This window comes from Podarcis bocagei (genome assembly GCF_964188305.1).
Source record: "Podarcis bocagei genome assembly, chromosome: 10".
Classification (NCBI taxonomy): Eukaryota; Metazoa; Chordata; class Lepidosauria; order Squamata; family Lacertidae; genus Podarcis; species Podarcis bocagei.
In genome coordinates, this window is record NC_138135.1 from 33,158,334 (window position 1) to 33,172,307 (window position 13,974).

Sequence of the window (13,974 nt, forward strand, 5' to 3'; positions counted from 1 at the left end):
CAAACTGCGGCCCTCAAGATGTTTGGGACTACAATTCCCATCATCCCTAACTAACAGGACCAGTGGTCAGGGATGATGGGAATTGTAGTCCCAAACATCTGGAGGGGCGCAGTTTGCCTATGCCTGTTTAAGAGTCATCTGCCTAGAGCTTGTCATGATGCTGTACAGCTGTTTTAATGTGGAAATGACAGACTCCTGCAGTACCTTAAAGGCTACTACATTTGTTATGAGACCAGCTTTCGTAGACTAGTGCCCAGTTCACCAGATGCCTGAAGCTGGCAGGTATCTATACACCTGGGTGGAGATGTGCAAAAAGTGGGATCAAATGTTTTTGGTATGTCTAGAGAAGGCTTCAGAAATGCTGCACTGATAAATTTTTACACAGGCTTCCACAACCCTGTATTCTAGGGGGTGCCCCATCACCAGTTGCCTTCCCAGTACCAGAAAATCATGGAACGGCTGAAGGCTGTAGAAAAGGAGATCTCTGGAGGGGCCACGGCTATTGTGGCAGTCATCCTCAACAACAAGCTCTACATCGCCAATGTAGGTGTGTTCCTCTTCAATGCTGTTTTTGATTTGGGCACTCCTGGTCACAGCACTTAAGGATGAAGAGTTAGAGCAGTTGCATCTGGATTACTTTAGCCGCTTTGTACAAGAGTAATGCTTCACTGACATCCTTACAGAGCCGCTAAACCTAGTTGCCTGGGTAAATACAACAGGGAAAGCGGGAGAGATGAGACGCTGGCATTGACAAGCACTGCTTCTAGGTTTTCCTGGAGAGGGGTAGTACTGGGTTGCACTTAATAAGTGTATGTATTTCCTCAGGTGCCTCACTTGTCCCCCTTTCCACCTTTACAAAATGCACTCCTCCTCCACAGGAACAAACAGGGCACTCTTGTGCAAATCTACAGTAGACGGGTTGCAAGTGACACAGCTCAACATGGACCACACCACAGAGAATGACGATGAGCTCTTCCGCTTTTCGCAGCTGGGTGAGTGTTGCCTTCCTGGAGCAGCAGAGAAGTAAGTCTGCGAGAGGATGGGCCTTGGTGAGCCAACAGAGCAGGGGGGGCTTTAGCTGTGGCCCTCCAGATGTTAGGGGGCCAGAACTTTCATCATTCGCAGCCAGTGTGGTCAAGGGTCAAGGAAGATGGGTGGTGCAGTTCCTTAATGTATGGAGGCCCATGGGTTCCTCAACCGTGCAATAGAGAAAAGGCTGCCAGAGAGGAGACTTTTGTGGTGAATTCCCCACCTCTGTAGCACATCACTATCATTGGTGGCTTTTGTGTTTACCAAACACAGGAGTGTTTAAATGACCAAGTTACAGTGTTAATGTCTCCTCTTCCCCATAACAGGGAATACATGCTGGATATCAGAAATGATCAATAACTGAGGGATGAGGTAGCTTTCTTATTTTTCCCTCATACTGAATCTGGGTGGGGAATTGAGTCAGAGAACAAATAATAAAAATAAAAACTGACAAACAATATACAAAAATTTCAAAATTATATAAATAGATGTAATCAGCGACTAAACAATTCTGTTGTAAGGTAAACAAGCAAAACTACAGCAACAAACATTAATATTTCCAATTTAACTAACTTTCTAGGTAAAAACAAACAAAAAATCTGTACAAATTAAACAGCCAATGCTTTTACCAACAGTTCCCACCCCATTTTTTACTTGCAACAGCCCACTGACTCCAGCTCTGCCTCTGACACAAAGAGGGCCCCAAACTGTGGCTTTTGAGTAACTTAACCTCTTTAGTGCAGGCTCTCCAAACCACCCTGGCTTTCATGCTGAGCTGAGTGGTATGTATTGTTGCCCACAAGCATTGATTGCAAAAAAACCCCTCCCATGCCTTATCCACTGTAGCAACAGTCATGGGTTGTTGCGCATTAACTGCCCCCTAGAGGGCGAGCTGCTAATAATTGGTGCATGCTTCAAAATAGGACAGTGCCCTAATTACTCGCTGCCCTAATCAAGTTTTTTACTCTTCAAAATACTTGGCTATCTGCATCAGTTTTTTCACCAAACGGTAATGAGACTAGTTCTGTTGGAATCCTTGTCCGAACTGAAATCCTGTTGAGGCCCATAATGCAATAGGGGGCTCACCAAGGAGAGCTCTCCAAACTTTCTTCTCTTCACCATTGCAGCCAACTAGCACACCTGCATCACACTGTAGTGGAGCTGTGAATGCTACTGCTTGCTTGCTTGCTTGCTTGCTTATTGGCTTTCTGCAGCAGCAGCTGGTGATAACTGGTGGTGATTTGGAAAACTCACTGTAACAGGGGGGCTGTAAAGAGTGTCTTGCCCATGTTCCCTCCCAAACCTAGAGCCAGCACTGCAGCAGACTCTTCTAGCACCTTAAAAACTAATGAGTTTTTAATAGCATAAGCTTTCATGAACTAGATTCCACTTTGTCAGATGCAGGACATGTAATCCTCTGTTGACATGGGTGTAGGAAAATAAAATTATTATTATTACATGAAATCTACCTGTTGACTGAGGGTAACTTATCCTACACTGTATTCCCAAAGAAAGCTTATGCCAAGATGGCGGTTGATACTGAATCGTTCTCATAGCAAGTTCAGTTATGAGTCCAGTGCCTATTAAAGAAATTGAGATTCTTTCTTCTAAGGAAGTGCTGTGACACAGTAGAGTTGAGTGCAGTGGGGATTCATCTGGCTGGCTGTCTAATTCTGTTTTTGCCAAGTGTAAAAGATCTCAGGCTGCATCAGTGCACCCTGGCCACTTCTGAATGTGTGTGCAGACTTCCTTTCTTGTGTGAATATATTACAGATGAAAAGCTCCTCACTGTCCTCCATTCCTTAGTTGAGTTTATTCTGTCTTCCCTCATTCATCCCCTTTTTGTTTCAGTCAAAATGCCTGTTTAGCTGAGGGTGGGGTGGGCTTCCTCTTCTTGCCTTGGAATGCAACTATAGGACACATTTAGCATCTGCCCTGAAGTCAGTGAGCTGATTCTTTATCTGCAGGTTTGGATGCAGCAAAAATAAAACAAGTAGGAACCATATGCGGGCAGGAGAGCACCCGGCGCATCGGGGATTATAAAGTCAAATATGGCTATAGTGATATTGAACTGCTGAGGTGAGGCAAGACCCAATAATTGGTCTTACTTTCCTTTCCTGTCTTTGCTTTTGAAGACATAGCTGTCTCTGTCGCTCTGTCCAGTACTAACTTAGTTCTTCTCCCTTTGCAGTGCTGCGAAATCTAAGCCAATCATAGCAGAGCCTGAAATCCACGGAGGGCACCCACTCGATGGAGTCACGGGCTTTCTGGTTCTGATGTCAGAAGGGCTCTACAAAGCTCTGGAAGCAGCTCATGGGCCTGGGCAAGCCAATCAGGTAAGAGTGCCAGAGCAGCTTTAAATTGGCCTTGGAATCCTGTGCAGGTCTTCAGGTTGACTCTGTCTAAACAGCGTACTGAGATGCACCCATCATTAGATTTGAAATTTACCGCAGAGTGTTTGAGCTCTCTGTGCTCATAGGCCCCTCTGGGTAGCCCTAGGCTACAGAGATGAGCAAGGCTAATAGTTATAAGTACATAAAATCCGTTGTGCAGGAGAAGGCCGGAGAGGCGAAGAGGATTCCTAGGGACAACTTTTTTCAGGGAAGTGAAATCATGTTCCTGCAGAAAATGTTCCCTCTACTTTCCATTTCCGCTGCCCCAGTCAATGGCTCTGCCACTAGGTTCTGGTCTGCCTGCTGCATCTATTGAACATTGATCTAATAGCTGAAATATGGGATTCCCTTCTATAGGAGTCAGTGACAGACACCAACTTGGAAGGCTTCAAAAGAGTTTTAGACAAATTTATGGAGGAAGATAAGTCTGTGTTCTGCCCCCACAGTTGGAGGCTGGATGCCTCGGGATGCCAATTGCCGGAAATCACAGGTGGGGAGAACGTTTTGGACTTCCCATAGGCATCTGATTGGCCACCTTGAGAATGCTGGGCTTTTGGCATGATCCAACTCCTGATCTTCCGTTCTTATCCTTACATTCAAGTCCACCATAAAAAACTGCAGGCTTCTCCTTTTCTTCACTTCCAGTTGCAGGACAGGGAACGTCCTCCGTAGTATTTATTTAATGCTGCTTTAACCTCCCCCCCCAAAAGCAAATGTAAAAGTTGCAACCCACAAGGGTGGACGTGAAAGCCTCCTGTAGGAATGCAATGAGTGCCTTCACCATTTAAACACAATGCATCTTTCAAGTAGCCGAACAAAGGCACCCTAGAGGGTGACGTGTTGCAGCCTTTCCACTTGGGTGCCCTTCAGATGTTCTCCCAGCTGTTTGGGAGATGCTTATCCATCAGAAGCTTCCAAGCAGCTTCTGTGAGAATATTTGAAGGGCCCATGCACATGGTCAGGGCCACATTGCATGGAATCAGTCAGCACAGACTTGTTCCACCTGGTAGGATGCCACTTCCATGGCTGACACCTGCCCCAGTCAACCGGGCAGTTGGGTCCTTTAAACATTAGCCCAGCTGCGCAGGGCCTGCTTCTGTACATGGCTGGGAGAACATCTGAAGCAGCAGCTCCAGTTTCCCCACCCCTGACAACTCTTTCTCTTTCTAGGAGATTGCAGCCATGATTGCCACAGAGTTTGCCAAACAAAGCTCACTGGATTCCGTGGCTCAAGCAGTTGTGGATCGAGTGAAGCGCATTCACTGTGACACATACGCCAGTGGTGGGGAACGGTCCAAGTTCTGTGCTCGGCATGAGGACATGTCGCTGCTGGTGAGGAATTTCGGGTACCCGCTGGGTGAGATGAGCCAGCCCACACTGACTCCGACGCAAGGTATGGGGGAGGTCAGTGTGCTTGTATGGGAGAGGGCGCAAGGCAGATCAAAACCGTTCCGTCCAACTGTGTGTGTGACAGATAGGTAGGCAGACAGGTGTGCCTGCATTTATGGTGAGCTTGTGGGTGCTGAATTTGTAGTCTCTCTCTCTCTCTCTCTCTCTCTCTGTATGTGTGTATGGATGGATGCTTGGGTATATTGGCCATGCTCTTTATTTGCATGTGGCCCTCGGGGATGACTGAGCATTAATGAGTCAGAAAAGATTCACCATCCTTGTCTTGGAGAGTGATCTTTGTCCTTGATGCTCCAGGAAATTCTTCCCACTTGTAGAGTGACAGAGGTATGGAGTTTTCTGAGAATCTTGGCCTTCCTAGTGCTTACAATGTTTTATTCTGCATGTTCAGGAGGTCGAGTTTATCCTGTGTCGGTGCCGTACTCCAGTGCCCAGAACACAAGCAAGACCAGCGTTACACTATCCCTTGTCATGCCATCCCAAGGTCAGATGGTCAACGGCACCCACAGTAGCTCCACGTTGGATGAAGCCACGCCCACCCTCACAAAGTAAGTGCCCCTTGCTCAGACCAGGTGTCCTTTTGCCCTCCTTTTTGCTGGAGGCAACATTCCGCTTCCCCTGTTAGCTGCTTCTTAGGCCTAGCAGTGGAGGCCTACTAGCCGTTTCACTTTTAAACCCGTATGGTAGGGGCAGGCAGTCTGTGGTCCAATGGCCTAATCTCAGAAACCCTCTTTAGATGATGAGCAGGAGTGTTCTGTCCCTCCCCCTTGAAAACATAACCAGGTCATTCATATCGGACAAAGCTCAGCTAAGAACAAGCCTTTTAGCTGCTCCCCAGAGAAAGAGTGGGTTGCCCAGAAAAATAGAGCAATGGTACTGCTCTTGGCTGATTTTAAGTGCTACCTCCTTTGGCTGTTCAGGGATAGGGACAAAAATATGAGCATGCAAAAAAAAGAAGTACCCACCCAGTATAGTTGTAGAATGAAAAATCAAATCTATTAGCAGTATTTGCTGAAAGTTCCTCTTCATCATTATAAAAAAGCAGAAGTGGCTTGGATAAGAAAGGAGAAACTTCTCTGTGTTACACACAGGTGCAAGATGAGAGGCTTTTATTGGTAGACTGTATATGCGTTTACATTTTTAATGCCCTCTTCACACTGAAAGATGTTCTCAGTGGGTGCCTCAAGCCTGCATTTTGCAGGTTTGTGTACTGATACAGGTGCTCACATCAGGCAACAGGGATTGTCTGTGATGCTTTGTGACAGCCTTCGTCTACCTGGGCCCTCCCCATGATGTTGGACTGCAACTCCCGTCAGCTCCAGCCAGCATGGCTAAAGATCAGGGATGATGGGAGTTGTAGTCCAACAACATCTGGAGGGCTGCAGATTCCCCAGAGTTGAGGGGAGAGGCCTCAGGTTGCATTTGCTGTGTCATTTGTGCTGACTGAAGGTTGCTTCTCTTTCCCTCCCTGCAGTCAAAGCCCAACAGTGACCCTCCAGTCTACCAACACTCACACCCAGAGTAGTAGCTCCAGCTCAGATGGGGGCCTCTTCCGTTCTCGCCCTTCCCACTCCCTCCAACCGGATGAAGATGGGCGTGTGGAGCCCTACGTGGACTTTGCAGAATTCTACCGCCTCTGGAACATGGACCACAGTGAGCAGGGAGCACTCACCGTGCAATAATGCGCAGAGACCAATCCCTCCAAACCCCTTTCAGGTGGGGGGAAATGGAGCCTGGCAAGGCAGGAACAGTTCACCGCCCGACAGCCGACCTTCTGCCATTAAAGGATGAGGTTAATGCTGGGGCTGGTTGCTCATAGCATTTGTTTCTTTTCAACTTGTCAGGGCATGTTAACACGTCCCTTTTCTAAAGGTCCCTTCCACTGTGAAACCTTGTGGGCATTAGAGAGGGTTGTGACCAACCTCTCCTGCACCTCCAGTATTACAGTCAGTTGCTCTGTTGCGGAGAAGATGACAACTCAGATGTCTGGCAGGAGAGGTACTTTGTGTGCATATAAGCTGCTGCTGGAGATTTAGGTGTGCCTCATGATACTGATGTGTTAAGTCGATGAAAGATACCTCTGTTCTGCAGAATAAATGGTAACTTATAGCAAACGCTCTGGCCTTTTATGTGATGTGAGTTTAAGAAATGGTATTAACCTCAGCTACCTAAGTTTTTAGTTGCCTTTGGGGCCCAAGACCTAGATGGAACAGGGCAGGCAGACAGACACAAACATGCACAGTCAAAAAAACACAGTCAGCTCCTCTAATGCATCATCTACAGGTGATCCAAATGTCATTTCCAGTTGTTAGAAACAAACATGGAAGGTGGGGGTTTTGTCTTCTGCTTTGGTACCCAAGATGCCACAGCCACTGTTAAATGCTTCCTTTTGTATCCAAGATCACAGTCGGGTGAAACAGGCAACATTAGAAAGATTTGGAGCCAGATCTAACCTCTCTGCCTCCTATCTGGGTGTCCAGAAGATTCTCCTGACTTCCTTTGAGGAAGTGGCATGTTTTTTCCCATCATGATAAACAGGTTTTGGAAATGCTTTGTTGCTCTCAGACAGTCATCACGTAAAAATTCCTTCTGGGAAAGCAGCTTAGCAGACCCACCATGCATGCATGCTAACAGGAAAAACGGCAACAGAGGGCTGCTGTTGTAGACTTCATGGCACCAAGTGCCCTGGGCTCCTCTGGACGGAAGAGCAGGATATAAATTTCATTATAAATAAAACAGTTTTAATTTTTTTCTTAGAGTTTCTAAACTGCTGTTAATTTTCTTTGCTGGTTCTATTCTGGTTTGTTTTACAAGGTGTTTGGTTTTTTTTAAAGAATCTTAGATTTTCATTATTCTTTGTGTTTTACGGTTGTTACCTTTACTGCAGAGGTGCCTAGCCTGCACCCATTCAGATGCCATCAATTGACCCCAAGAGCCACAGCCAGCATGACCAAGGGTTAGGGATGATGGGAATTGTAGTCCAGCAACATCTGGAGAGATGCAGGTTTCCTGCACCTCCGTTACTGTAACTGCCCAGAGAACTTTTGTTACTGGATGATGTGGAAGTGTCGCGGGGGGAAAAAAGCTAAATTTAACTGCAACAAAAACCAAACCAACTTTGTGAATCCCGCAGAAAGGTGAGGCCAGAAGGAGAAAGAGCCAGGAGGTGGCACTAGAAAAATATGCTGAAGCTGGATTTGATGCAGTTTACAGGAAGGCTGGAGGTTGCTTTAGCAACACCTGCCTGGAACACTGGGGAGAGTGGGTGTTTTTGGACTGGGATCAGGAATATTCTGATAAGCAGCACGTGCCGCAGGATCAGGATCACACGAGTGGGCTGGACTCCCACATTGTGGCAATGTGCAAGAGCAACATGCCCTCAGTGCCTGCGTGGGTGGCAGTTCCTGCGAGTGGCAAATGCGGACGCCGTTGGCCGCACCTTACTAAACTTGGACTAGCCCCAAGGCTTTGGCTCACGGGTTCTGACTGCTTTCGCTGACTCAGTCCTGGTGAGAAATCCGCTCCACTGCCTCTCCTGAATGGTACAGGGACAGCTGGGTGGAGCCAAGCATCCCTTTGCGAATTCTTTGGAACCCAAGGGGGGAAGTGGGCTTGAGCAATGTGCTGAAGCAAGCAGGGTTCCAAACAGCAAGGCAGCGAGGGCTGAGCCCATGGATTGACCCACCGTCCGATTGAGCTATCTTGGTGTGTGACCCTCAGGGTCAAATGAAAAGGTGAATTGTTGAGGAGGAGGGTTGTGCAACTTGGGGTTTGCTATAATTAAAGAGCTAAGCCGTAACCCAAGGCTAAACTGCTTAACCTGTTGCATTTCCTTGGTGCTGCCTGGGCATTCTCTCCACTCTCAGAGACCAGAAATGGTCATTGCATTAACTGAAAATTTGGGGTGCAGCTCTTGAAGGACAGCAGAGCAAGTGCTTGTTCATGGATGCACAGGCTGTAGTGTCCGTTTCAGCCCATGAATCTTGTGACAATCAAGCCGCCCCACCTCAGGAAAGCTTTCTAGCTATCTAATGTCACTGAAGGCCCTACAATGCTATGCTAAGCCCAAAAGTTCCAGATTATGAACCACCTTTGTTGGTGGATTGGACAGACGGATAGAAGCTGAAACAGAAGAATGTAAAGAGAGTCCCTGTTGAATCAGGCCAAAGGCCTATCTACTTCAGTGTCTTGTTCTCACAATGGGCAACCAGAGGCCTAGATGGAACCCACAAGTAGGGCATGTTGCATTCAGCCTGCTGTGTTCCTTAGCAGGATGTGGTAAAGGTAAAGGGACCCCTGACCTTTAGGTCCAGTCGTGGCCGACTCTGGGGTTGTGACGCTCATCTCGCTTTATTGGCCGAGGGAGCCGGCGTACAGCTTCCGGGTCATGTGGCCAGCATGACTAAGCCGCTTCTGGCGAACCAGAGCAGCACACAAAAACGTCAGAGCAGTACCTATTTATCTACTTGCACTTGGACGTGCTTTCAAACTGCTAGGTTGGCAGGAGCAGGGTCCGAGCAACGGGAGCTCACCCCGTCGCGGGGATTCGAACCGCCGACCTTCTTTTTATTATTATTATTATTATTATTTAAAGTTTTTTATTTATACAACAAGAAAAACAAACAAACAAAAAACACAAATACCAAATTATACACAAATTACAAAAATAACCATAGATACATAATATTCTTAGCAAACAATAAAACATCTATTGGTCTTAACACTAAAGACCCAACCTCCCGTCTATTCCATACTTCAAATTCATATTACTTATTGCCAATACATTTTTTTCATAATTAAACTTATTCTCATTAAATCTAATTTCTTGTATCGACCTTACAACTATTACTGAAGTTCCTCGAATGCTGCAACAGAATTTAAACTACTATATTTATTTTACAGATATTCTTTAAAAACCTCCCATTTAGAAACAAAGTCCTGTTTTGATTTATTCTTCGAACCGCCGACCTTCTGATCGGCACGTCCTAAGCTCTGTGGTTTAACCCACAGCGCCACCCTAGCAGGATATGGTACATTACAGGAATTCCCAGGTAGAGAATTTGCTGCTGGGATCCACCAGCTGCCACTGTGTGGCCCTTTAGATCAGGAGGCAGTGGTGGAAAGCTCCCACAGACACCACTGGGGGTGTTCCACCCATTGCAAACAGCAGGCATGGAAGGGGAGATTTCAATCGAGACTCCCATGGGTACAATTATTATAGCTCCCCTCCCTTCCTGCCATGGTCCAGATTTGATTTGGCCCCTTCCCACGCAGGCAATTTGTTTTTAAAATAAAGCAACTGCAAGGGTAGACTATGACAAATGTCAAGTTTAAGGCTTAATTTCAGTTTGGATATGAATTTGCTGGGTGGCCTTCCCTGAGCCATCTTATTTATGGTTCTACATCAATAAGAAGGTATAGCGACCGCACAGATGAGTCACTCAATTGCCTTAAAGGTAAACTATACAACGACTGCAAAGCATAAAAAAAAACTGGGACAGAAATGGTTAACGAACATGACAGATTATCTGTGTTTAGCAATTTAAATATTCTACTTCCTCAAACTTCTAGGTCGCTTTTCCGGACTTGCATATTTATTTACTTCTTTGCTTACTCGCTCTGTTTAGCAGATGCCCCATAAAAATTGTTCCTAGGATGATGTACAGACATAAAAGAATAAAATAAAAGCACAGTTCTGCAGGAATGACCCAAGTGACTCACAGAGAATCCTGGAGACATTTCTGTCTTGTGTGCTGTGACCAATCACCTCTTTGCCCAGCTGGACAAGTCCCTCCCACCTGCCTCTCGGTACAGAGGAATATGTTTTACCAAATTAGCATTTTGCCTAGTCTCCATCTCCATAGTTTTCTACCACAATTTCTGCTTACACTGATGATGGGCTACAGATTTCTGTAAAAGAATAAATTTGAAGTTGAATTCTATCAGCTGCACCAGTGGGGAATAGCTTTCCAATATGGAGAGATACGAGTATGCATGTGGCTTTCATTGAATTCTGGCTTGTTTTCTTTTGCTGCCAAACTTCCTAAAATTGGTATTATACAGGCTCCAGATGTTTTCACACATGCATGCTTCACCAACAATGATCAATCACACTACAGTGCAGGCTTTGTAGACTGCAACTGATGCAGTTTGTTACTGAACATATAAAATTAGCAAACATGAAACCAGCCTAATTGCAGAAAAAGCAACTTTGGTATAGTAGAAAACCCATAATACACCACAATTGTGGAGGAACAACAAATGCATGAACTCTGCTTATTGTCAGATAGCAGTGCAGAGGGGATCAGCCAGAATCTGATGGAAGCCATACAGATGCCAGTATGATTTAGATAAACCATTTTAATTCCTTACTTTATACCAGAACTCACCAACATCCCTGTTACCTTTCCCTGGCCCATGTCCTGTCTACCTTTGTCCTTGCCAAAAATACTGTGGAATCTTTGAAACCTCAAACATTGCTATCACGGTATGGTGTCTACTTACGCACCACCCAAAAAGGGAACAAAAGAGCTGCAGATCTGAATACAATTTACATCAGCTAATTTATAATTTATAATTTAAAGCAGAGACATCACCTTGCCAACAAAGGTCCATATAGTTAAAGCTATGGTTTTCCCAGTAGTAATGTATGGAAGTGAGAGCTGGACCATAAAGAAGGCGGATCACTGAAGAATTGATGCTTTTGAATTATGGTGCTGGAGGAAACTCCTGAGAGTCCCATGGACGGCAAGAAGATCAAACCTCTCCATTCTTAAGGAAATCAGCTCTGAGTGCTCACTGGAAGGACAGATTGTGATGCTGAGGCTCCAATACTTTGGCCACCTCATGAGAAGAGAAGACTCCCTGTGAAAGACCCTGATGTTGGGAAAGATGGAGGGCAGAAGGAGAAGGGGACGACAGAGGATGAGATGGCTGGACAGTGTTCTTGAAGCTACCAGCAAGAGTTTGACCAAACTGCGGGAGGCAGTGGAAGACAGGAGTGCCTGGCGTGCTCTGGTCCATGGGGTCATGAAGAGTCAGACACAGCTAAACGACTAAACAACAACAACAACAGCAATGTATATTTATAGATGCAAATTTAGAAACTTCGTTATTATTTAAGTAAAAATATAATTCCTCCCATCATAGAAAACTGAGCAGGTGAGCTGTGTGCCTGCACAGTTTGCTCTCTAGATGCTAACCATTGATGGCAAACTTTTGAGGGTTTTTTATATTTCAATCTAATTTGGCCCAGCCAGCTGTTCAAACAGAGGATGCCTCCTACAGAAGACAGTCGCCTGCAAAGTAGGACAAATGGCCGCCCTGATTCAGAGCAATGTGTGCAAATTAAGATGTATTTAATGACATAATTTCTCTTGAGTGCAGATTGGCAATTTCCTTTTCATAGAATTTGGATACCTTTCATACGGAAAAGTACCTCCTGTACCAGCCGCTCATTAGGTGTGTTGCTCATGTCTAATTAATGTGTCTTTATTTTTACTTTAGGCCAGTTCCCATTGAAATAAGGCAGCCGGTGATTAGCAGTTCCTGACAAGGTGCAAGAACTGTTAAAACACAGAAGGGAGGGAGATCAGGCCGCACTCACCGCTTTGGCGTTATTGCCTGCTTTAGTAAATATAGGCATTAACGTAGCTGTAATACCAGCATGGGGGCCTGCGCTGATGTATTCATGCAGTGCCATGAGAAGGAGAAAGATCCCTTTCTTTAAATGCTACAGAAGGGTTTACAAATTGAAATAATGGGCCCACAGGGAGGGTGTGGGTGAGGTGTGGAAAACAGGATACCATAAGTCTAGAGGTCCATGTTTTAATATCTTTCATTAGAGAGGTACAAGGAGAGACAGACAAAAGGAACGATCAGATTTCCCAACGCCATTCCAGACGTATCGGATATGTATTGCGGACGTAGGCGGGCGGACCCGAAACGACAATGCCATCCCGGGGAGTCCAGAACAAGGCCTCAAAATGCAACGTGATGAAACCCAACCCCGAGGAAAGACAAATGTCCTGCTCTGGAGAGTGGGGGGAGAAAAGGCTCAGCTGGGAGGTTGGGGACAGCTTTGCAAAGACTGTCGAGAATGCGCCGGCGAAATGGGGAGCACGCAGGCCAGCGCAGGTGCAGGAAGATGAGGAAACGGGCAGGACTTTCCATCGCCAACTAGCTTCATCGAGCAATGTCAAAACAGCCCAGTCAGTAACCTCAGGGTGGTGTGGGGAGCAAGAGCAGGAGTGAGGTCGAATGCAGTTCTTCTGCTCTTCGGAATAAGGCCTGGAGTGGAAAAGGCGAGGGGTGTGTGTGCAAATTGATATAAGGCCTGGAGATGGAGGCACTAAATGCCTGTAATTTAAAGCAGATGCTTCTGGAGGGGGACCTCAGCACAAAGATATATGCAATCTCAGAACACCTTGAGGGGCTGGGGGGTAGGCATAAATCAAGAAAAGTGATTGCTCCCAGACACACACATACACCCCTGGGTGGGTGGGTGTGGAGCGTGAGGCTAAAAGAATAATGTGCCCAAAGCAATAACCATGTTGTGGGAATGTAGATATCTGAAGATGGATTATGAAAGTGGCTGGGACCCACTTTTAGATCCTGGAAGGGGGAAGGGCCTGTTCGCCCCAGTCTCCCTCTCAGCCTGGTGAGCTCATCTCTGGAGTCCCCAGCTGCAGATCAAGCTGGGTCCCAAATCAAGCAGGGACTTGCCAACAAGCGGCTTCCTTTCCCCGTTGACCTTTGAGCAAATGTCAGCCCCATCACTTCAAGGTATGGATTTGCTGAGCTCAGGTAACGAGAGAGTGAATTCATTGTGGGGTGGGAGTCGTGTTGCTTCTCTTTTCTCTCGTTACCTTTTTTAAAAAAACTTGCCCTTCCTTCAGAGGTGAGCAGCATCTTCACCTCAGTACAATCCTGCACCGAAGGTCCACCATGAGAGCTTCACGCCTGACAAACGATTTGATCCTGGCTTTTCAGTGTACTCCCTTAATCACACTGCATGTCTGTTTTTGTTAGGAACTTGCCTCAACACTGGTCCATCTAGTGCAGTTTTGTCTACATCCAGTCATTTGAAGTGTAGTTTTTTTTAAGGGCCCCTGTTCACCTCAGGAGAGCTACAGTTCCCAGAGTC

General features: G+C 46.2%; 1 protein-coding gene across 2 annotated transcripts in view; it reads left to right on the plus strand.

Annotated features, from left to right (window-relative positions):
- LOC308596840 (TGF-beta-activated kinase 1 and MAP3K7-binding protein 1) overlaps positions 1–6,943 on the plus strand; it is a 49,773-nt gene extending 42,830 nt beyond the window's left edge. For both annotated transcript variants that reach the window (XM_081212146.1, XM_081212147.1), the window contains 7 exons: positions 409–547; positions 879–992; positions 2,997–3,108; positions 3,221–3,365; positions 4,593–4,815; positions 5,221–5,377; positions 6,304–6,943. In XM_081212146.1, coding sequence (XP_081068272.1) covers positions 409–547; positions 879–992; positions 2,997–3,108; positions 3,221–3,365; positions 4,593–4,815; positions 5,221–5,377; positions 6,304–6,511 — 1,098 coding nt within the window. In that variant the 3' untranslated portion in view covers positions 6,512–6,943. The remainder of the gene's footprint in view (positions 1–408; positions 548–878; positions 993–2,996; positions 3,109–3,220; positions 3,366–4,592; positions 4,816–5,220; positions 5,378–6,303) is intronic.
- Positions 6,944–13,974: the final 7,031 nt, after the last annotated feature.